The sequence below is a fragment of the Centruroides vittatus genome, unplaced genomic scaffold (genome assembly GCF_030686945.1).
Source record: "Centruroides vittatus isolate TY-2023 unplaced genomic scaffold, ASM3068694v2 contig_165, whole genome shotgun sequence".
Taxonomy (NCBI): Eukaryota; Metazoa; Arthropoda; class Arachnida; order Scorpiones; family Buthidae; genus Centruroides; species Centruroides vittatus.
The window spans coordinates 654587-679255 of record NW_027121000.1 but is presented as its reverse complement, the minus strand read 5'-3'; the positions used below and the strand labels follow the sequence as shown (position 1 = coordinate 679255).

At 30.9% G+C, this 24669-nt stretch overlaps 2 protein-coding genes across 5 annotated transcripts; one reads left to right on the top strand and one right to left on the bottom strand.

Moving 5' to 3' along the window:
• Nucleotides 1–376: 376 nt before the first annotated feature.
• Nucleotides 377–7882, bottom strand: LOC136968899 (glutamic acid-rich protein-like). The gene is made up of 2 exons (XM_067262962.1): nucleotides 7788–7882; nucleotides 377–761 (listed from the first exon to the last, which is right to left on the bottom strand). Exons 1-2 carry the CDS (start codon nucleotides 7880–7882, stop codon nucleotides 377–379), a joined length of 480 nt encoding a protein of 159 aa, XP_067119063.1.
• Nucleotides 7810–24669, top strand: LOC136968905 (formin-like). Of its 4 annotated transcripts, none has more exons than XM_067262970.1 (15): nucleotides 16287–16370; nucleotides 16448–16580; nucleotides 16649–16736; nucleotides 17482–17543; nucleotides 20526–20605; nucleotides 20987–21116; nucleotides 21997–22069; nucleotides 22197–22270; nucleotides 22347–22406; nucleotides 22483–22603; nucleotides 23292–23384; nucleotides 23819–23870; nucleotides 23942–24091; nucleotides 24184–24253; nucleotides 24479–24669. In XM_067262970.1, coding segments are annotated over exons 1-15 (1266 nt in total). In that variant the 5' UTR covers nucleotides 16287–16368; the 3' UTR covers nucleotides 24557–24669. The 4 variants fall into 4 exon arrangements, with proteins under 4 accessions (XP_067119069.1, XP_067119068.1, XP_067119071.1 ...); XM_067262969.1 differs by having other exon boundaries at nucleotides 21997–22073; nucleotides 22201–22270; XM_067262968.1 differs by lacking the exons at nucleotides 17482–17543; nucleotides 20526–20605; nucleotides 20987–21116; ... (7 more) ...; nucleotides 24184–24253; nucleotides 24479–24669 and adding exons at nucleotides 7810–8519; nucleotides 8868–9037; nucleotides 14608–14728; nucleotides 15134–15195; nucleotides 15271–15919 and having other exon boundaries at nucleotides 16276–16370.

The following is a 24669-nucleotide window of genomic DNA, read 5'->3' as shown; positions in this document are numbered from 1 at the left end:
TAAATTCTCCCAAGTTTAGAAGTTCGATATGAATTTTACTTCGTCCAGAAAATCAAACAAAGTCAATTTTTACTTGACTAAATACGTTTCAGATTTTGTTTAGATGTTTACAAAATATCTTCTAGATATAAATATTAAAAACATATATTATTAGTTTTAATATTTTATGTATTTTTATGCAATATTATCTGCTTATAAGAAACGTATGCGGATCGTTGGAAACGGATATTTGTCATCTCCTGTAAGAAATAAAGCAATTTAATTTTGAAAAATTAATGTCATTCTACTATAAAATGTAAACTATAACACGGAAAGTATCAAAGTAAATGAGCATTGTTACATAAAGAAATACGTTATAAGTACGTAGACACTATTTTTATAACGAATCATTTTTATCTCCATTCATTCTACAATCTTCATCTTCCTCCTCACTAATTCTGCAATCTTCAACTTTATCCTCACTAATTCTGCATTCTTCATCTTCATCCTCATCAATTCTGCATTCTTCATCTTCATCCTCACTAATTCTGCATTCTTCATCTTCCTCCTCATCAATTCTGCAATCTTCATCTTTCTTCTCACTAATTATGAAATCTTTATCTTTATCCTCATCAAGTCTGCAATCTTCATCTTCCTCCTCACTAATTCTGCATTCTTCATCTTCATCCTCACTAATTCTGCATTCTTCATCTTCATCCTCACTAATTCTGCATTCTTCATCTTCCTCCTCATCAATTCTGCAATCTTCATCTTTCTTCTCACTAATTATAAGCAATCTTCATCTTCTTCCTCACTAATTTTTTTGAAGATAATGAAGCTAAGACATCATCATCGATCAAAGATTTCCTACTAATTATACCAGTGTCGTATCCAGGGATGCTTATGATGCTGCAGCACTTCTTGATATCAAAGCGATCAGTTTTGTTACTTTAAAGTAAAAATAAATATAATAACGCGCATCTTATGACTTCATTTAGGTAAGATTAGTTAACTAAAGTAATCTGAGTAAGATAGCCCATAAAAGGTCAGGGGCACGTTTCTTGTCCCCTCGAAACTGCCTCAAGCAGCACCCATATTCTCAAAATTCTGCTTACGCCATTCAATAATGTTGTCATCAACCCGAGCATATTCTTTGTAATCGTATTTAAAAAATTCATCCGTAGTTTTCAACTTGCATTGGGCAGAATGAACACCAGTTTAATGCAACATAAATTCTTGAAGCCATGCTCCGGGAAGTTTCCATCAATAATAAAATTTTTTGTTATTTTTAATTTTTTCTTCGTTTCTTATTAATTTGGTCTTTCAGATAGCTTACCGATGGCCGAGTAGATAAAACCGCTGAAGACTGGTAGTTATTCGTGGGTTCGCGCCGGGCCAACGGGCTATCCACGTGGATTTTTCTGGTTTTCTTCATGTTTGATATCCCTAAATGGAGGCTACTTTCCATAGAAGCATCCTCTCGATGTGTCGCGTTGTAATATACAGTCCAAATAAACTTTCAGATGATTTTCATCCCGCATGGGTTTTTTTCTCCTTCGAGTTTTAGTCTCTTGTTATGTCTTAGATTAAGAGAATTAGAGAAAACGCAGATGAAACATCTGCGTTTTCTCTAATTTTCTAATTAGCGCTTGTAATTGCTGTAGTTCACAAACTACAGCCAGGTACAGTACATATGCAATTTTTTAAAGCTCTTTCCGTCCTGTGAGCACTAAGGGGACCTTCTTAGCAAGTCCATTATGGTCAAGCCCACAATAGGCGGTAAAAACGGGCCTGAAGGACTCCCTCGAAAACTTTTGAAATTTTTCGACCCGTTCGAATTCATATTGGGGTCCCTCAGAGCAATGGGTTGCCGGTCGACTATCCGCCGTCTGCACGTATGTACTGTACTTGACAATTCCTAGTTAGTAACTGACGAGATCAAATATGGCTGGAGGGTAGGCACATTTTGTTATTTTTTAGTATATAACAGTGGCCGAGTGGATGAAACCACCAACGCTGGTTATCGAGGGTTCAAAGCCTAGTCACGACGGAATTTTCCGTGTTTATTTTACACACATAGTAAAGTAAGCGTAGTTTCCGATAGAAAATCCTTCCAGTAAGCACCCCTTTTGTCAAAAGCATGTGGGCACTAAAAAGACTCTAAAACCTATCGCGGTTCGCTATGCCTAAATGGAGGTGATCAGATAGTGAGGAAAGGGCCTTATAAACTCGAGACAGACCGCCCATGAAAAATTCTTGAAAAATAGCTCACCCGTATTCAATAGCGGGTTCCTCAAAGCGGTGGTCTGACGTCTTATCCGTCTCGGCCATCTGGTCCTCAATTGTAAGTACTTTAAAAATGTTTTAAAATGTCCCTACCTTGTGTCCGATGCTTCCGTGTTGATTTTATCCTGCCCGCAAATGGCTGAGTGCATGAAAAACTGGTTCTTAGTTCCCTTCACGTGTCTAACACCAAAATAGGGGCAGTTTCCCGCAGAAAGTTCTTCCAGGAGGCACCCCGTTGGCAGATTGCCTACCTAAAAATCTGAACTATAGAAAGTATTCTTTGTACGCGTAGTTCGTTATGACCATAGATTTCATTTTTTTTTTTTAAACCCAAGTATTGTTAGGGGTTCGTTGTAGCCAGAAGAAAAACAGAGGAAAAGTATGGCGATGGTTCAAAAAATATCCTTGCGTTTTCATTTTTGGATTCAGAAGACCACGAAACGTCAAGAAATGCAAAAAAGTTTGGGGGTTTCCTGTACGTATGGACGTTTGTATGTATGGTGCGCACGATTTTGTTCACCCACTTTATAGCTTAATAACTCCTGTGCTTTTTGTCAAAAATTTCTGAAAATTTGCAGGGAAGTTTGTGTATTAGGGGCATCAATGTGATAAAATTTTGGTGGTTAACGGTCGACGGAGTGAGGAGCTAGACGGGTCACTTTTATCTCGAGTGGGATTGGACTTAATTAATTAAGATTTATAATTTTTTATGAAACTCATCACTCAAATGAACCTTTTTGCCATTTTATAATAATTAATAATATAAAAATATTTAAAAAATAAATGGCTCCACACGTAATTTTAACTTTTTTTTTACCGGGAAAGTTACGCAACTCGATTTTTAAAATACGCAATTCTTAAATATATTATTTTTTATTAAATCGGATTGCGCTTTTGTTTGAAAAAGAAAAAAATGGAAAATTCAAATAAAAAATTATATAAATTTATAAGAAGACGAATAAATGTCATTTATTATATTTTCTCATCGAAAAAAAATAAAAGTTTTATTCACATTTTCTCCACTTCCAAGCCAATTCAAAAGTCAATTATTGACGTCCTTGAATAGAAAATGACTGTTTTGAATAAGGATAAAAATATATATATATATATTTATTTATTTATTATTAAATTTTTATGTAAGAGTGGAATTACCATTTTGTATTCTTCGCATTAACCATTTCTTATTCGAGAAAATTACTTTTCCAATTTCATTTTTACAATTACTCTTACGGCATATACTTTAGAAACTATTCACGAATGAGATTAATTATAATTCTATACAATCTATATATAATTATATATCATAATTTATATATATAATATATATATATTTCTTCCATTTCTAATGATTCACATAAATGGCGGCATCGCAAATTACAACTTTATGATTGATTTATGATAGAAAATAGTCACCAAAAATAGATGTTTGCTGAATATCTACACCGAACAAATGTCAATAATGACTGTTTCTATCAGAAAATGGCAAGGGAAATCTCATCCGAAACTGAACCATAACGGTCAATTCTTACTAAACATAGAGAAAAAAAGGAAACAAAGACGTTGTTCTCTTCTGGAATTGAATCGCTATATCAAGCTCTGTTCTTTATATTCTGTATTTTGTCCGAATGATATGCTATATATAACTATTCCCCTTTGTCTTGTACTTTTACATCTTTCTCCATACTTTCATATCGTTCTTCACTCTTATATATATATATATATATATAAATAAATGCAGCAGTATAACATTTATTTGTTTACAAAGGTGAAGGGGTTCGAATTCCCCGCTCCCTCTCCACTTTTGTTTGCAAACAAATGAAGAAGAAATGACAAGTACACTTATATATTTAAATTCTTCTACGTTAAAAATAAAGAACCTATTCGAAACGTAAACCTGCCGAGCAGGAAAAAATATTCGGTTCCGCGCGATTCCGGTTTACACAGGTTTTACTGTATAGGCCATTTTTTATATGTTCATTTCTGTGGTCGTCCTCCAGAGGTTTGAAGATGGTCCTATATATACGCACACAATATCTAAGAGTTCATTCGGCTACTTCCAGTGATACAGGTGTTTACATTTTATAATTCACACCCCTATCTATTGCTGTATATATGTGACAGATTGAAGAAATTTAAGAAAAAAACTAAAGAATTCAAGCGATTAAAACGCTACTTAAATTTTCAAGTGTAACTTCAAGTGTAAACTTACACAATACCCTATTTGTTCAGTGCCCTGATGAGACCTTCTCTCTTCCTTCTTATCTCCTTTCCTCATATTAAAGAGTAGATCCTGAGTAGGCTCTACCCCTAATATTATACTTAAATATTTATTAAATAATAAATAAATTTAACGAGAAATTAATTAAGTTAATTACGTATTTTTAAAATTAATTATTTTATCGAAAATTCCCGTTTCGTTGCTACTTTGTAAATGCCTTTTCTCTGCAAAAGAAATCGTGATAAACTTTATAATTATGCAGGAATAACGTAAGATATTTAATAAAATAAATGAATTTTCTCTGTAAAATTTACAGAACAATTTTAAAAATTAATTAATTTTTAATTATGAAAAATGAATAGTTTTTTTTGTAAGGTGTAAGTTGATAAACATCCAGATTTGGGCGTAGTCTACATCTTTTATCATGTCAGATCCGACTGATAGATTGATTTTTAAGCAAGATATATGTTTAGATAATAGCTATAACGAGTATCTTTACAGTTTTCTGATTACACCAAGTAAAAAATTTCATTTTTGAAAATTATTTTCGAGACCAAGCGATCGTTACAACGGGGTTTTTGACGTGATTTATATAGATAAAGTGGTTAGAAACGTTGTTGCTGGACTTTCCGAGCCCTAATAATTGCTACCATTACCTTTATAAGTCTTCAGATTGTTTCGGGAGATATTAAGGGGGTGGGGTCATATCTCTCGAACCAACGGTCCGATTTTCCTGAAAATTTCTAGAAATGCTCCTCCATAATACACAAACCTCTCTGCAAAATTTAAAAGATTTCCGATAGAAAGAACAGGAGTTATTAAGCTTCAAATTGGGCGAACAAAATCGTGCCCGCCACGCATACATACAAAGACAAGTATCTATACATACAGTAAAACAAAAATAATCTCTAATTTTTTTGCATTTATCGACGTTATAAGTTCCTCCGAATCCAAAACATGTAAAAAATCTTAAGGGTGGGTGATATTAATAATATAAAAGAAGGGAACCTCTCGTATACAACAGTAAAAGCGGTGTTATCCGCTGACGTTTACAGTGAGATTTAATATCGATATGATAATATATAATAATTACAATTGTTTAGCATTATTATCTTAAAATAAATTAAGGAAATATTCCACATGTTAAGAAATTCTATAACGTTTCATTAATATCATGCCAGTTGAAGCAAAGAGTAATGCCAAGAATCCGTGAGAGAAAAGCATTATGTTGAAGGTATTTTTTCGTTATACGGAGGAGTCGAATTAAACTTCAACACCGATAAAACAATAAACATGTGTATACGATATGATTATTTAAGGAGTTAATCTCTTGTAACTATACTAATGAAATCGATCTAGTTATGTAGCTAACATCAATATTCCGGTTGATTATAGATTATCAAAGTCCATTTATAATAAACGATTCCATTATTCAAGACAGTGCTCTACGTGGTCAGGTTGTAGTAATTTGTGTAACGATCCAATATTATAGAATAAATTTATGCACAGAATGTTAATAAAGGCATAATTTTACGACTGGAACATTATCGTGTCATTAGAAATAGCCAACTTAGCAATAAATGTTCTGGCATGGAAAACGAGTTTAGTCTTTTAAATAATTTACCAGAAATTTTCTTATTTATTTATTTCCATTGTAAATGATAAATAATACACAGAAAAATTACCTTTTTTCGGCCGTAATTTTGCTTACTTTCTTATGCAATTACTCTATAAATAACCTCGTAACAAATATAAAACGATTTATTAATAGTTGCAGTCGATAATTTATTTTAAGAATTATATAACTAAACTTCATTAATTAAATAATTAACTCTACGTTTTATTGTTCTATTTAGTACACGTAACGCCTATGTGATTAACTTTAAAATAATGATTAGGTAGTAAAAATCGAGGGAATAATATGAATAAATAATACAAGATTAAACTGCAGCTATGTTCTATGTAATTTATGGATATTTTTCGAAAAGCTACGGACATACACACAGACGTTCACACACACACGCCCCTGCAATTCCCGTAATGTTAACGCTGGAAAGACTTTATGTAATACTCGCATCAATCTTGTAAAAAATTACGAAAGTAAATTTATAATACTTCATATTTTATAAGGAGAAGAAAGTAATCTGTAAACGTTTACAGCAGAAAAATATGAAAGTAAAGTACAATCCCTTTATCAGTATTCAACACGACACTCATCCTTATTTAAATTGCTGACGAATAGATTTCCATAAATAATAATTTTAACTAGATTTTAAAATATATATATACTTTATTTTTAGACAATAAATAAATGAAATCTTTTATTTATTTATACGTAATTATAATAAACAAGTTTTCTGAATATTTGATTTATTCATTCATGCATCTGTGAGGAGAGATTTAATACGGAAACAAAGGTAAAAAAATCGAATTAAACGTTTATTTTTTAACTTAAAAGTGTTCTCTTTTTAGTTTTTGGTGACATTTTTATGTGTTAATACAGCAAAACCTACGTAAACCGGAATCGCACTGTTCCACTTTGGCAGGTTCCGTTTTGAACAGGTTTTACTACAGTATATAAATTTTAAGTTTAGTAAACATTTTAAGCGGATAAATACGATTTTTCTTTGAATTTTTTGAGTTATTCTGAGAATATTCATCATATAAAAGTCGTAAAACCATCTGTGAGCTCGCGTGTAGACGTATATATAAAAAAAAGGACACTCGCGACACAAGACATAAAAAGATATTCGCGACAAGAGAAGAAGAAGAAGAAAGTGGATTTCCTTAAGTGAAGCATATTCATATTTATGGTTCCTTCATTCCTGTTTGGATCCGGGTGGGAGTATCTCCTACAGTGTAGCAGCGTAATTGTTGTTAAGAATTGCCATCCTGTAAAGTATCCTGTCCTACAGATCAATAAGTATTTGAAGGGAAGCCAAACTCGCGTGCTTTTGCCAAATAATTTAGAGACTAATCCAGCCATGAATGAAACCTTATAATTATAGAAAATGGCGCATACCACTTTTTTTCTGTCACTTAAAGAATTATAAGAAGGCTTTTGAGGAAAAAGTTTGACTGTAAACGCTATTGTGAATAGGGGTTAAGCAGCAAATAAAAGAGATCCCGAATGATGTTATTATAGGTAAACGTTTGGATTTCTGCGGATAAATGGCGTATCGGATCTTTTCAACTGTGCAAAAATGCACGAAATCTGTGGGGAATCGGCGTTTCATCACGCTGTCGGAAATCATTAGCGACGCAAACCGATAGTTTTGTCTGCTAAAGCATGTACACCTGTTACCTTATACCCGACGACCCTCCGACTGACGATTGGTACGGTCCTCCTAGGCTTGATCGATCGTAAATGCCGAGCAGTGCAAGAGAATCAGCAGCCATGTCGTGATGAAGATGGGAAACATCTCCAGTCAGACAGAGAAAAGAGGTAAAAGGACCGCATCTCCAAAGTTTCGGGTGGGTAGAGACGGCAAGAAGCTACAGGAAATCGCTAGAGGACCGGGCGAATCGGCATCGAGTCCCGAAAGTTCCGTATCCGGTTCCGTTTACGTGGACACAGCCAGCCGCTTGCCAAGTCCCGAAGAGACATCGGCCGACGACGCTTCGACGTTGAAAGATACGTCTCCAGGTAGCACCAGCGACGTGACAGTGTTGTGCGAATCCACGCAATCCTGCCCTGGAAGTCCGGATTCTCAGAGGCCATTGCCGCGAAGGAAGAGCGAACCCCTATCAAAATATTCGGCATCTACAATATCCGTACCGACTTTCACGCTGACTCAACATAAAAAAGTCGTCCTCCCTCCTAATCCCTTCGTCACTCCAGGCAAATGGACTCTTGACGATCCCCTAAGACCCTCTTCTCTTTACGTTCACACCGATGCTTCGAGGACTTTTGGGCACAGAAGATACTCTTCGTACGATGCACCTCTAAACAGTGGTCGATCCGCTATGGGCAATCTATACAGACCGACTTTTGTACCGGAGAAATTGGATTACGGACTGAGGCAGAAGTTTGAAGGTGAGTGCCACTTCGATCGTCCTTAATAGCAATTCGGTGTCGGACCGAGAAAAAAGTGACCAAACAATAAAAAAAAAGAATAATAATAAAAAAGACACACATAAAGTCGAAGAGAAATGCTTAATAAAACATTCACAACACGGACTAGACCATTAAAAAAAAATTGGTTTAGGCCCACTATCACTAAGTGCCAAAACCTGTAACTCCAAAAAGAGGAAAAAAGAAAACAAGAAACACACTAACTTACCATTGTTTTAAATGGGGGAAATGGCTACCGAAATTGAAATTTTATTGATTTTTATACCGTATTTGATGTTTTTTATTGATGAAATTTTTACCCATTTACAGGTCACGTATTGGTAAATTGGTTATGTATTTCATGCACGGAACAACCTCGACATTTGCTGACACAGCAGGATCTAAGGACGTTGGTTGCTCAGTTCTGTACGTGTCTTCTAGCTGCTGGAGTTATGAGGCAGATAGAAGACGAGTCAATGCCCCTGGATAATGTCTTCCGAGTAAGTTTGGTTACGTACAACAGAAGAAAACGTTATATATATATAAATCTTTAAAAAAATCCCCTTTCGGAAGTTTTAAAATTCAATATAGGCCTATACACGGGCGTGAATTGGGACACAGCTTTAAACAGGGAATTCTCGGCTCGTGCTTCATTTTTTTAAAATAAAATTTGTTGTAAAAATACGATTTTTATTTATTTTTATTTAATTTCATTGCCGATATTTACTTTAAAAGCTGTTTTATCGCGAAGATATTGACCTGGAAGGGACCCCAAAAAACTTCATTTTATACTTAAATCCTTCACGCGATCGTATAAAAGCGCTTCTTATACATAAATAACGTCCATTTAAATAATAAAACGGCTATTTAATAATAATAATAAAGTTATATTTCGATGATATTGATCAAAAAATAAATAAATAAATAAAACTTTTTTATTTTATGACAAATAAGCGCGCTATTTTATACGGGAATTCATATTTTATGTATAAATTATTGTTTATTTAATAATAGAATTCGATTTTTTTTACTTTAAAAAAGTTATATTTTTGCGATATTGACCTGGATAAGGACCAAAAGTTTAAAGAAAACATCAACAGAGAACAGATGTTCTTCACAATAAATCGAACAGCAAAAAATTCCCTTACTCTTAAGGCTGGATTTAGACTTGTTGTGACCCTAAGACATAATGTATAGTGGTCCTTCATCTCTACTAAATAACAATAAATTTTAAAATACCAGAGCCTAGGCTGTAGCTTCGTAAGACGAGGCCCTTTCTAAGCTATACGAGATCCTCCATAAGCTGTATTTTCATAACACGTGGCTCTCCTCAAGTGTAATCCCGTAACAAAAGGCCTTCCTAAGCTGTAACTTCATAACACGAGGCCCTAGACTGTAGCTTGTTTAGCTTAGAAGTAAATTCTGCAAAAGTTAACAGAATGAATAAAGAAATTCTAGAAAAAATATTCTAGAATCACATCTTAGCGTTAAATTTAAAAATAAATCCCAAAATTATTGGAAAAATTTCTGTTTTAATCTAAACAATCCCCCCATTATGATACACTACACCTTCATTAGTATAAACACTTCAATTAATTTCATATTCAAAATTTATGTACGTACTTGCGCTATGTATGTAAATATATATAATTTACATACGAATAAATATGGTAATTATCGTATTGTGAGATTTAAATATATATATATGATATATAAAATGAAATATTTAATGTTAAAATTAAGTTGAAAATTAATCGATTGGAGGAATTTTATATACAGATTAAATTGCTTACAAACAACATTCGGTAATTTTACTTTACCAAAAAATCAGATGGATAGACAAACGGACGAACGAACGGATTGGAGTAAGAAGAGAAAGAGCGAGAGAGTAAACAGATCCAACAGTTTCGGGTATATCAGCTCTTCTATCGAGTTTAGTTTTCAAAAATCTGTACAGATAGACAAACAGACGGACGAATTATTAAAAATTGAAATCAATATTTTTAATTTTTTTAAAAAATTCTTAGATTTTAGCGAAGAAAAGAGGGGTTTTTCTTGGATGAAAACCACTCCAGAAATTTGTCATCCGGTAAATTCTGTCACTCGAATAATTATAAAGAAGTAATTTTCTGCACGACTCGAGCTTTTATTACAAAAATTCGTAATAAAAATCCTCAAATCTGAAGATTCCAGACAGATTTTTTCAATTAATATACTCGTGCATAAATACTCATACTAGTTACGGGTGAATTAACCGTTACGTAGTCGTATTTTTTTTTTTTTAATTTATTTCTTTCAAATTTCAAGTTGTAGATAAATTAAGAACGTAGAGAAATCTTTAATTAAACGAATGATTCATAGAAATTCGTTTCGACTATTTATTCGGTGGCAGGAAACGATTTTATGCGAAACATTTGTCATATTCCCATTAGTTTATGCGGCAGAGATTTTAATCTAAAACATGGAATTTTTTCCTTTATTATTATTATTTTTAAAGATAAATCTCGATAATTTCCACTTAAGTTAGAGAGTCCACTTCAATTCTAAGCTGTCATTGATTATAATTATATCTTTATCGATTATCACAGCCACATTGAAGTGTCTCTCACTTAAGTTATATGGGGAGTTGTGGAAAGCAATCTCGCAATGTGCCACTCGAAGCCACTTTTCTTGGATTTTTTTTCGTTTGACCCTTCCTAAATTATTTTCTCGTAAAAAAGTACATATTTTAAAACATTTTCACAAATAATTTATGGCATTTTTAATGGTTTCTCCCTTCCAAAAACAAAAAAAAAAAATTCGATTTGTTCTTCGCATGGTTTCACTTCAGGAGCATGGTACTTGTTAAGTTTACGCTCTTCATTCCGGATAATTCTAAATCTATACGTTAATCCTCGTTAATCTTATAATGGAAGGGGTTTAGGATTAAGTTTATCGGGTTTAATCTTAAGATTAAAGCGTAGCATTGATTTTGATTTGCTGTAAGCATTGATTTTGTTAGCATCTAGGTTATTATTTTCCTTGAATTCTTTAGCTGGAATGTCTCTTTCAGGAATTGTCGAATTCATATAAGACATTTCTATTCTCCTCTCTTCTTCTTGGTTGCTTTCTTTTTCTGGGTATTTATTTAGTTTTTTGTTATGATCTCGCCTTTGAATTCCCATCTCCAACATGCTTTTGCCATATTCCTTTTCTTCCATCGATTTTCTGTTTTGTGTGATTTACCCGTTGTTTTTATCTTCTCTAAACAGAAGTTTCAATTCTAAATTTTTAAAAATTAATTATTATTTTTCATTTTATAAAACAATTCGGTGAATTTTTTGATATTTTTATTACATATCTGTCAATAGTTTTTAAATCTTTGTTAACGACTTTTATTGTTTTTTTCTAAAAATTCTTGCTTCTAATTTGAAAGAAAAAACTTTATTTGATTTTTTAAACAAATTTTAAGTGTTTTTTTTAATTGAAATCCTTAATTAATTTCTTAATCTTAACGTTATTTGCAGTCTTTCTGTTGATTGTAATTAGCGACGTCGCATTATTATAGAGGTGCAATTTTCGAATTTCAAATCTACACTTTCCCATTGCCCGTACGTCCGTCTGTCAGGCCGTTAGAACAATTAGATTGATGAAAATCGAGACCAGATATGGAAAGTTTAGGACGTCAAGACCCTAATCACTTCATATCCACCCATCAAATCTCGATTTCCATTCCTCTAATCTCGATTTTAATCTATCAAATCTCGATTTTCACCCATCAAATTTCGAATTCCACATCCGGTCTCGAACTTCTGGACCGGAAATCGGGCGACTTTTTTAAATTAAAATATGATTAGAAATTGAAAGCAGGCATTGCGATGACATCACAATAGTATACATTAGATTATTTTTTAAATTTTACTCTTCTTTTGGTGGATTTCTAATAGCTTAGTGTTATGAAAATATCACAAAAATATTCTTTCAGAAATCCATTCTTTTAAAGAAAAATTTAAGTTTATTCCGTAAAAATCCCAAGTCTATAATGTAGTAGGGGTTGTATGTAACCGGCGATTGATTTCTTGTAAAAATTCACCCACTCTCTTCTTCTCTATTTCGTTTCCCGCTCCCAAATCGGTCCTTTTTTATGGTTATTTTTTTTATTTTCCGCTTCTCAAATCCTACTTAATAATTCCTCCCACTTCTTCAATATTTAATAGATATCCGCTCTCCCAGTAAATGGTTGAATGGTCTTGGCTTCAATAGACAATTGTTAGTCTACGGTGTAAGCTAAGGAAAAAAAATAAAGTTTTGCAATAAAAATATCCCCTTACTGTTGAAAATCTGCGCGTATTAAGTATCGGAATAATCAACTTTTCCCCAATTTAATCAGTAGAAAATCCTTTTTATCATATTTGCAGGAGGCGAAGCATTGTCTTCTTTTGTGTGTAATAAATAAATAATAATATATCTACGCTTTGTTTCATTGTTTATAGTTCGAAATTGAGTTTTTCTTTATATTATTTGGCAATGTTATGTATACTTTACAGTCAAACCTCTGTTATAATATTCTCCTCTTGAATAGATGTGCCTTTTGATCAAAAAACAAAAGGTTCTTCATCTCTGTAGGCTCTAAACTTATAGGGAATTTTTCAATGCAATATATTTAGTGTTCGAGTCAACTTTTCTCACTTAATTAATAAGAAATTCTATTTATGTTACTGTTAGAGTTGTTATTCAATGTTATAATTATCTAGAACAGGTCATGTTTTGATACAGCGTTAGAAGTCTTGAAGTTTCTGCAATAACAAGCAAGCTCGCTGTAAGTAACAACAAAAATCTATATCTCATAGCGTTACTGTGCAATATTACGTTATCCAGAAGGGTTTAATTTTAGATACGACACATAATTCAAGCTTAAATTTCTTCAAATAATACTAATGCTTACTCGTTAGTACGTAACTAATAGTTTAATTTGGAGTTAATATACAAACTTTCAATGTAAATTATACTTAATTAACTTTCTGGAACCGAACGGTTTTATCTTAATCACAGTTTTCTATCAATTTATCTTTGTATTTTCATATTTTTATCGCATTTATTTCTTAAATATCTTACTTTAATCATCATTAAAATGTCTTTATCCTTCCTGCTAACTTGAATCAATTTTCTAGAATCAATATTCTAAAATTCTATACGTGATATATATATCTGCTTCTCCTTTAAGTATAAAACATTTTTATAAAGACTTTTTTTTTTGGAGAGGGTTGTCTACACAATACAAAATCTCGAGAGGTCTTGATAAAAAGTTTCGTTTTGCTTATACCCTAAAGTGATTAGAGTAACTTTAACCATTTTCGATCAAGAAAAATTCTATCGAACTTAGTTTCTATGGCTCCTTATACTTTAATTCCTTAGGGGAATGCATTATCTTTATTTAATCTTTTTTTTTATAAATAAAACAATAATAATGTTAAATATTTGGGCAAATAAACGTTAAAACAATGGGCAATTCGAAACTCTCTTTAATGGATCTTTTTAAGAAAGAAAACATTAATGAAAAGTTTCGTAAAGTTAAAGAATATTATTTTCCATCTTTGTTAAATCTACTTCCATTTTATTAAATTCATTAAAATGTAAAGTTAAATGTAATTCTTAAGCAAATATTATTTAACAGTTTAATAGTTAAATACGAAAAGGAACCCCCAAAAGTTTCGTAATAATTAATCCATTTTCCGAAATCTTAAAACGAGGAAGGAAGCAACTACTTCATTTTAATTGATATTTCCTTTTCAGAACAATTGTAATATATTCATCTTTGTTCAAATACGAATTTCGAAAGGTCATTTTAGTCATTTTCATACAACTTTATTACTTCCACTTCAGCAAATATCATTTCAAATAATCTTTTGTAGAGATTGACACAATTGCTCTTCAGCATCACCTGCCTCTAATCATCCCCCTTCGTCAATTAATTGATGGAAATATTTATTTAATATTATTAATTTTTTAAATATGAAATTGAATTGATTTTAATTAAAAATTTTGCTAAGGGACATAATTTTCAGTTTTATTTTCTTGGTATAATCATCAGACAGATTTTACTTATTGCTGGTCGTTACCACCTTCGAGCAGTCAACAGTCGAGATCCTTATCCTCTCTTGCATGGACAGCCTCGGGAGATGTTGCTTCAAATTACCGTCATATGGATCTTGGTACGTGTGGATATTCACGTTTATATGTTAATTTTCATGTCTAAAAATTGATTTTTTTTTGTGTGTGTGTGTGTATGCGTGTGTGTATGGTTCTAATGATTTGGCTTGTTTCCAATCCAGCAAAAATCTTTTAAATGTAGAAACTATAAGAAAATATTCTTCGATCCGGACAGAAATAATGGGTTTTCTTAATATATTTTTTATATTAATTTATGCAAATTAAAATATTAAAAAAAGATTCTTAATTATAAAAACATTCGCATTAATAACTTCTGTAATTTTAATTAAGTTTAAAGCAATATGTTTGAAAATTCGATTAAAAAGAATTTAAATTTATAAAGAAAAAAACGTAAAAATATATTTACTTTTTAAAGTATATCATTTATTTACCCGATTTTCCTATAGACTTGCAAACAATGATCACCGGTTTGCAGAAAGAACACATGGAAACTATACAGAGAATACAGGTATATAACGGAACATTATATGTAAAATATAATGGATTTTTTTTATAATTGAAGATAAATAATTGTTTTTAGAAGGAACAGGAGATAAATCTGTTTCATTTACGTGGGGAACAAGCGGCTAAACTTAACGAATACGAGGACAAAATATGCTACTTGGAAAGGGAGGTGGACAAGTATCAGACATTAGCAGGGATAGCCGAATTGGCGCGTAAAGCCAAACACGATTTAGATTCTACACCCACATCACCAATGGATATGGTCCCGATAGTAGTGAAGTCTGTTAACTCGACTCAAACCGATAGCTTACAGACGGCGTGTACAGAATGTCAGACTGTTTCCGTTAAAACTATAAGTGTAGAGATACAGACAGAGGCAGAGACGGCACCAGACACGGCACCGGATTTGGTGTCGCATCTGAAAGAAAGGACTCAGGTACCCGAAGGTACAACGGTGCAAAACGGTACCAAAGAGTCACCACCGTTACCTTCGCCACCTTGTCTTCCAGTTCCAACGCCGCCCAATTTTCCGATCGGTGCAACACCTTCGCCACCTCCTCTTCCTCCTGCCACTACTAATGGCCATTCTCCTCCTCTTCCACCTCCTCCTCCGATGCCAGTCGGAGAAGAAATGCCACCCACATCGTCTCCGCTTCCACCCCCTCCTCCTCCACCTCCACCACCTTGCCCTGTTGTTTCGTCAGCAGTTTCTTCACCCCGTCTAGTTGGTAAGTAAAAAATTTATCTAGAAAATATGACCTCCATGTTCTTTATGGTCGAAACTCTTGCGAATTGCAGCAATCTAAAGACGTCGCTACCCCTTTAGAGATGGGGAATATCGCTAAATTATCTAATTTAAAATCAATATTTTTGTACTTATCCTGTAATTTAGACCTTATATAAGAGTAATTTAGTATATTTAAGCATTTAATCTTATTTTTATACCTTCAATTCGAAGTGAGAAACCTCCTAACTAACGTAAATAACGCATTTTTTAAAAAGAATCTATCCTAAAATTCTGTTTAAAATTTAAATATAACAACTCTATAACGTGTAATATTTAAAATTTACCTTACATTTGCAGTTCGCAAGGAACCCATAAGTCCAAAAACTTCGATGAAACCATTATACTGGTTAAGGATTCAGCTTCCACCACACCCGACAGAGCAAGTATTCGATGTATTTTCTAATAAATTATCCTCCTAAAATTCAATATATTATTATTTTATATATGAAAAAAAAATTCTTTTATTTAGGCCATCGATTTGGGAGGGATTAGTAGAAAAACCAAACGTCAGTTGGGAAGAATTTGGAGAACTCTTCGGGAAACAGACGTCTGATAAAGGAAAAACTAGCCATAGAAAGAGGCAGAGAGGACACGGGAAAGAGGTTTTTGTATGCGTATAAAATACCACACAACTTATCCCTGTGTATGCTAAAATTGTTTTATTATTCAGGTTGTACGTCTACTGGATCAGAAACGATGGCAAAATTTAGATTTGCTGATATCCAGTTTACAAGTTCAAATAGCCGACATAGAAAATGGTAAGTCGGAATAAATTTCAATTTTTTATAAAGTATAAACATCTATTAATATTTAAAAATTATATATATATATATATGCGGCTGAACCTCCGAACAACGGACAGTAAGGAGGGACATTTCAAAAAGAAATGCTCCTGGAAAAAAAAAAAAGAAATGGCCGCCGATTAGAGGTATCCGTTATCGGAGGTTGGACTGTAATTCTTTCTTATTATTTAAATAAAAACCCATTAATTTATTCGCGAATGGGAAGAAAAAGAAAATGTCTTACTTCGGTAATTGGCGCTAAATCGAGGGGTGGCGTTAAACTGAAGCATCTCGATCGATAAGAATTATGTGTAGTAACGAGTCCTGCACGCGATTTTGTGTTTGTCAAGTTGAAAATCGCGTAATCTGGTGATGACAATGTCGTTTGCAACACAAAATCCTGCCCTAACCTATTTAATATTCATGGCCAAGACCCGTTTACAAGTAGTCATTAGGTGGAGCTATTTCGGAAAGCGTTATATCGAAGTGTGAATCGTTATATAGAATACTTAAATTGCCTTATTTAAATAAATATATATATACATATATTAATTTTAATTTAAAATAATTAAGTGCTGTTAACTACCTGCGTATAACCCGCAAAAATTGCAATTTAAATCGACTTTAAAACGCGAATAACCGGCGTTATACGCAGGAAAATGTAAGAAATTATTTTGAAAAAATTGTATTACTTAAATATATTTTAATATTCTTTTAACAGCTGTTTATAATATCGATACCGGAGCCTTTAATTTGCAATCTCTGCAAGCGTTATACGATATTGTAAGTTGAAATTACTTAATTAATATACTTTAAAATTAATTAGTGTTTAATTTATAACGTGAACGATAATAAAAAAAAACCCCGAATAACGGTAAAACCTGCGTAAACCGAAATAACACTGTACTTAATATAGTAAAAACTGTTCAAAACGGAACCTGTATACAATGGAAACCTGTCTAAAACGGAAAATTGTCGAAACGGAGCGATTTTCTATGCTTAAAAAAATCCTGTTTATAACGAAAACCTGCCAAACCAGGACAAATATTCCTTACTACGAGGTTCCATCTTACACAGGTTTTACTGTATTTTTTCCGGTTCGGTAGGTTTCTGAATTTCTTCCGAGAATTTCCTACGTCGACGAAATTAAGTAATGCTTTTCTGAAAGCTTTAACGATCTTCATGAATATTAATAGAAGCAATTCTGTAATTTGACAAGTTATACGAAGGAAAAGAACACGAAATTTAACTTCTTGTCAAAAGTTTCCATACATTTTTCATGCCTTTGTGTTTTTGAAATTGTTTTAAAATTCTAGAAAACGGAAACAAATATTTTTCACGCTTCAAGATACGATTAGGCACCGAATAAAAAAGTTTTAGTACAAGAATGAACGGTCGTTTCCTTTAAAAATTTCAAAATTTAACGACTTTTATTGATTAAAATATTGAAATTTATACATCTCAGATCATTTCTACAACTGGAAAACATTCTAGAAATGATTCTGGAAGGCTCAAGATTCTAGGAAAAAGTTACGATTAAGCACTGAATTAAGCTTAATTCAGGAAAATATAATAAGATTCAGTAGATTATTGAAGGAGAAATAACAATAACAATTCTTAAAATAAAGATTTTAACGAATATATTTTCTAAACACAGTAAAACCTGTCCGAAACGGAAACTGAATAAACGGAAAAATTCTTCGGAACGGAGCGATTTTTCTGTTTAAAAAACCTGTTTAAAACGGAAGACTGCCAAACCGGAAACATATTTCCTACCGCGTGATTCCGGTTTTTACAGGTTTTACTGTATATATTCAGTTAAACCTGTACAAAACGGAAACCTGCCTAAGTGAAAAACTCTTCGAAAGGGAGTGAATTTTCTGTGTTACAAAAAAAAAACCCGTTCAAAACGGAAACCTGCCAAACCAGAAAGAATATTCGATACCGTGCGATTCCGGCTTACACAGGTTTTACTATATATACATTGGGTAAATAAGGAATGGATAAGATTTCATCCAAAGGATAAATTTTATCAGTAGAATATTTATCTAAGGTATAAATTTCCAATATGGCTTTGTAGAATGTGTCGATAGGAAGGAAAGGAATTTGTGATTTAGTTACTTGGACTTATGTTCTCATCATGATGTGTCGAATACAATATTTTCTCGCGGGATTTCATGCCTGTCTGTTTACATTAACAATCATCCGATGCCATTTGTTGCCAGTAATTTAATGACAATTCGTTGTTGACTCTATTTCATTACCGTAGTCAAATATCCTTTTCATTTATTTATAATAATTAAATCAATATTAATATATAATCATTTTATTTATTAATATTTTTCATGCATTATTTTAAAATTATTAATTAAATTTTTGTATAAAAAAAGAATGTAAAATATAAGAATAATTAAAGTGTAAAATGTAAATTTTTATGTTATTATTGTCATAATTACGCTTTTTATAATAATATTTAATGAATAATTATAATTTTCTGTATAGTTATTAGCAAAATTAGGGTTTTATTTAAAAAATTTAGTAAAATTTTCACCGGAAAACCTTTTTTTTTAAAAATAAAATTAATAAATAAACAATGGTCACCTCTGAACGACGGCCTTTGATGGGAATTTACAATTGCTATCATTTAATGTTTACCACAATGGAAGGAATGGGGTGACCAGGTTTAGTAATATGTTATTTTTTATGCAGGGACCTAGAGAATGTCTAGGAAAAATTCGGTACAGATCTGTCAAAGGGTTTAGAAGTGTATCGAGAACAAACAAACAGACATTCTATTCGATATGATATATATATTGACCTAATGATTTACTGTCTAAACTAAAACTATTTTTCTTATTATTATAACCAAAAGCACAATTTCTACTAGAGATTTTTGTCGTAATTTTAAAATAAACTTTATTTATTTCCGTTCCTATCGTAAATTGAATACTTTGGCCGAACTATTAAGCTTATAGCAGCCATTTTGCCGCAGCCATTTTGCCACAGCCATAAACAAACTATAAACATTTTTACGACGTGATTTATTGATTTTCATCTGGGGCATTTGTTTGATTATCCCAGGAATGACATAAATTTATTCGAATCATTTGTTCGTTTTATTAAATTAATGCGATCGTTATCGAGTTCGTAACCATTTAATCAAGCGACAATTAATTTTATCGATGATTTATTATATTACTTTTTTTAAAAAAAATTACACGTAAAATACACGTTGTGTACTGTATACAATTGTTGTTAGCTGTTGGAAACGTCGAGCGAATGTAAATTTATAACAGAATTTAATTCGTAATTGATAGAAAATTGAATTTAATAATGCAGGAAAGGAAAAACTTTTATACGTAATTGTCTTGTTATTGTAGAAAGAGTAATGGCATTTATGTTAGAGAGGAGGACGAAAATTAACAGTACATTGAACTGACATTTAACAAAAATTCTGCTGTAGCGCCTCTATTTAATTCTATTTGTATGGCTTTTCTTAAATAAAATAAATTATTTTACATTTGATTTTCTCCCCTTTCTGTATAAGTTACAAAATTCATAAATTTCCATGAGAAAAGACAGAGTTCCTCAACAGGTAGTTCGCGATCTCTTTTTATTTTCGATAACGCTACGCGGATCGTGGTAGAAAACGGTATAGGTTGAGAAGTTCCGTTTAAACGCTTCGAAATACAAGACGTGCGTAAATTAATAACTTTTAAAAGTAATACAGAGTTTAATATTTTTATTTTTAAAATATTTTTTAAGCGACCGACAGCCGAAGAGCTAGAAATTATTAAAAATCATTTATCGACAAAGCCTAATATTCATCTGGACAGACCGGAACAGTGAGTTTTATTTACTTATTTTTTAAAAATATTTTCTTAAAAAATTCTTTTTGTAATGTTTTATTGTTATTTTTAAACAATCAAAGAATGTAAATTTACAAAAGTTATAAGGAAAAATTGCGTATTTTTTAAAATAAATTAACAATTTTCTTATCGTCGTTTGCTAGCGAAATAATTAAGAGAAGTGAAAATCGTTGAGTTAATTATCTGAAATAACATAATTTAAAAAATCAAATGTTACGTAATTAAAAGAAATTATCTAATAAACTAAATGATTTAATAAAGTTATCGTTGGTTTATTTCTTAATTTATTAAATAATAAAAAAAAAGGATAAAAATGGGGGAATGGAAATGGTTTGTTTATTATATTATTTCTTGCAGATTTCTCTACGATTTATCACAAATTCCTGATTATAACGATCGATTATCGTGTGTTATGTATCAAGTGACGTTTTATGATTACATAGGACAAGTGGAGAGCAAATTAAACAACTTCAGGATGACATGCGAGGTGAATATCATTAAGACAATCATCGATTTTGACGGAATTTTCTATCCCCTAGCAAGAGGACAATATGGAGAAAATAAATAAGAAAAACATTCGTATTTATAGAAAATTTAATTATTTTTCTTTAGTTTTATAATAGGGGATGCTCGTAAACTACGTAACGTAGATGTGGGTGGGTGAATATGCAGGTATAATGCGTTACAAGGGTGTTGCTGCAGTGATGCATTGGGGAACTTACGTTACGCGTGTAATTAATAAAATAGTGTAACGTTCGATACCCCGTGTTGTTTGTTATTCTTTACTTCAATTAAGAGATTGCTGGAGGATATACGTTACGTAATTTCGGGTGGGTATGTGAGGCGAAGTTACGAAGCGTTACGTAATTTATGGACGAGTCCGTAAATTAAATTAAATTTTTTAAAAAAAGAAACAAAAAATAAAGTAAATAAGAGAAATTCAATAAGTTCAATCAAATTAATTTCCAAAAGAATTTAAAAACGTAAATTAATTAACAAAAAAAAATCACAGAAGATTTAAATACTTTTCAGAATTGAATTCACAAAAGAATTGAAATTTAAAAACATGGAAAAAACATATTAAAAAATTAATAAATTGTCACTGGAAATAAATTAGAAGCAATAAAATTTCCAGATTTCAGCATATCAAGTAGATTCTTTAAAAAAAAAAAAAAAAATTAGGAAATAACAACGCTCTACAAGAGACAAAGTACATTTTTCATCTGATGCTTTGTGACAATGACCATAAGTCACGCTGCAGTAATTTATCTCAATATCAAGCTAGAAAAGAAAAAATAAAATGTAAATGTAAAAAAAAAGGCAGAAAAATCATTATAACTGTTGAAAATTTCTGTATTTTTCTCTAGTTTATGCTGACGAGTCGCTCTTTGCAAGACGTTCTCAACATCATACTGACACTAGGAAATTACATGAATGGCGGCAAGTATCCAAGCAAAAGAATCTCTCGTATTAAATTAAATAACTTAAAAATTAACACTTAAAAAGCGTAAACAGTTTTTTATTAATTATTTTTTTACCAGAATTAATTATAATTCAATATAATTAGGAAGTAAGAGCCGTGGTCAAGCGGATGGATTCGGTTTGGAGATATTGCAGCGATTGAAAGACATCCGTAGTAAAGTAAATATTTTAATTAATTATTATATAATTTTTTAAAATATTATATAAACTTAAAAATTTACCATTTTATTTTCAGGATAATACATTAACTCTCTTACATTATATCGTTAAAATATACGTTAAACTTTATAACAAGGTATGGGGGTTGGAGTGAGTTTTGTATGCAATTTTTCTTAACTTAATGGCAATTAAACTTAATTATCATTATTTAGGATACAAATATTGATAATTTAAAGCTTCCTGTACCAGAACCGAGTGACGTAGAAAGGGCAAGTCTACTTTATTTTGAAGAAATTTCGGCAGAACTGAAGAGAATCCATTCGCAGATGAAAGGTAATAATGATTTATCATAGGATAATAACGGCATATAACTTATTCAAAACGTACCATTTAAAGAAAGAAATATTCTATTTTTTTCCTTGAAAATAATTTTAAATATTTTTCCCGCGTGTAAAATTATAAATAAAATTTTTTTTTTCCTTTCTCTTGTCTTCCATTTTTATGTGCCATAAAGAAGGAATTCGCTGTTATTTTTATACTTTAGTGTTTAATAGTTTTTAAATATTTTCGAAGAAAAAATCAATATTCCTTTATATTTTTAATAGAAAACAGATTGAAATTCGTTATAAATCATTATAAATGATTTAAAAATACTATCATAATGATGTTAGATTATGAATTTGCTATAATAATGAATTATCTACGTATATATATATATATATATATATATATATATATATATTTCTCCTTCTTTATTGAAATTACATAAATATATTTAATTTTTTCGATATAATTTATAAAAATTATTATTTTTGATGGAATTCTTTTATGTTATAATTAAATTTTTTTTTTATCAGATTGAATTAGAAAAGAATGCTTTTTACTAACTAAATTTGTGTTTAGAAATTCAACTTTTAAGCTTATTATTATTATTATTTTTAATGAATATTATATAAAAAATTTAATTTAAAATAGTCTTTTATTTTATTATAATAATTAAATAATTAAATTATAAATTTAGGTTGCGAGCAGAGAGTAGAAAAAATTGTAAGGTCTTCAGAAGAAAGCCATCATCAGATGTTCGGAAACAAAATGGCAGAATTTTTAAAAAAAGGTGCGATGTATATATAACGTTATTTTTTAATTTTAAAAATTACATGTATATTTAATAACAATAAAAAAAATAATTTAGATACATAGCTTTAGTTATAAGAAGCATAAATACAGAAGAAAAAAATTCCTCCACTTTAAAAAAAAGCTTTAAAAAATCCAGTTTATTCAGAAAAAAATATAAACTTTATCTCTTAGAAAAAAGTAATTTACAAACATTTCTGCTTTATATTAATATTTTATATACAAATTTCTTCACGTAAAGCTATATACTTTGAAAATTTGAGTGCGAGTTAAATGTTTAATTTTTAATGTAATAAAAATAAAAATAAAGAAATGATTTAATTTAATTTTATAACCTTAAATATATTATTAAATTATTATACAATTTATAATATATTTTCGACGTAAATAAGTCATTTTTTAATTTTAATTTAGCACATTTAGAGTATAAGGAACAGAAAGAAAATTTAGAGGAGAGTATACATAGGTATCGTTATTTAATTATTTAATTAATTAAAATTAATTTATTTATATAATAATTAATTATATGACTCGTAGGATGCATACTTTAAAGACTTTTTACTGTTGGCAATCGCGTTCGACAAAGTATACAGATTGGCCAAAGGAATACTTTACATTATGGATACAGTTCTGTTATGACTTCAAGGATGCTTGGAAGAAGGAGATACAAAGAAGAAATAGAGACGAGTGAGTGTATTTAAGATAAAATATCTGATTATATATGAATTATATTTGATTTTTTCCCTTTCCTTCCACTTTTTAATTTTACAAAATTAAAGGTCAACCAGAACAAAGAAGAAGAGCACAAAGGATAAACATGGAACGGCCAAAGGAAAGAGTACACCTCAGGTTAGATAATTAAAGATTTAAATAAAGAATTCAAAAAATTCATAGTTTTTTTTGAATATCAAAAACACATTAGCTATCTGAAAAAATCTCAAAAATGCAATATATATATATATTTCGGTGTATGTGTTATTGATATCTGAAAACGTTTTAAACTTTGTAATCAGTGTGAGATAAATCTCACGTATTACAGTTCTTTTCTTGTATGTCATTTTATTTCCATTACAGAAATCAAAATACAAAAAAATGAAGACTGTTAAGGATTCGCCACCGACAGATCCCGTCAAACAAGACCAAATCAATTAAAAAAAGTATTTAAATTCCTTCTATATATATATATATATATATATATATATATATATATATAAATTATATATATATAATTTTATTGCACACATATCTTGTTTACAGTTGCTCAA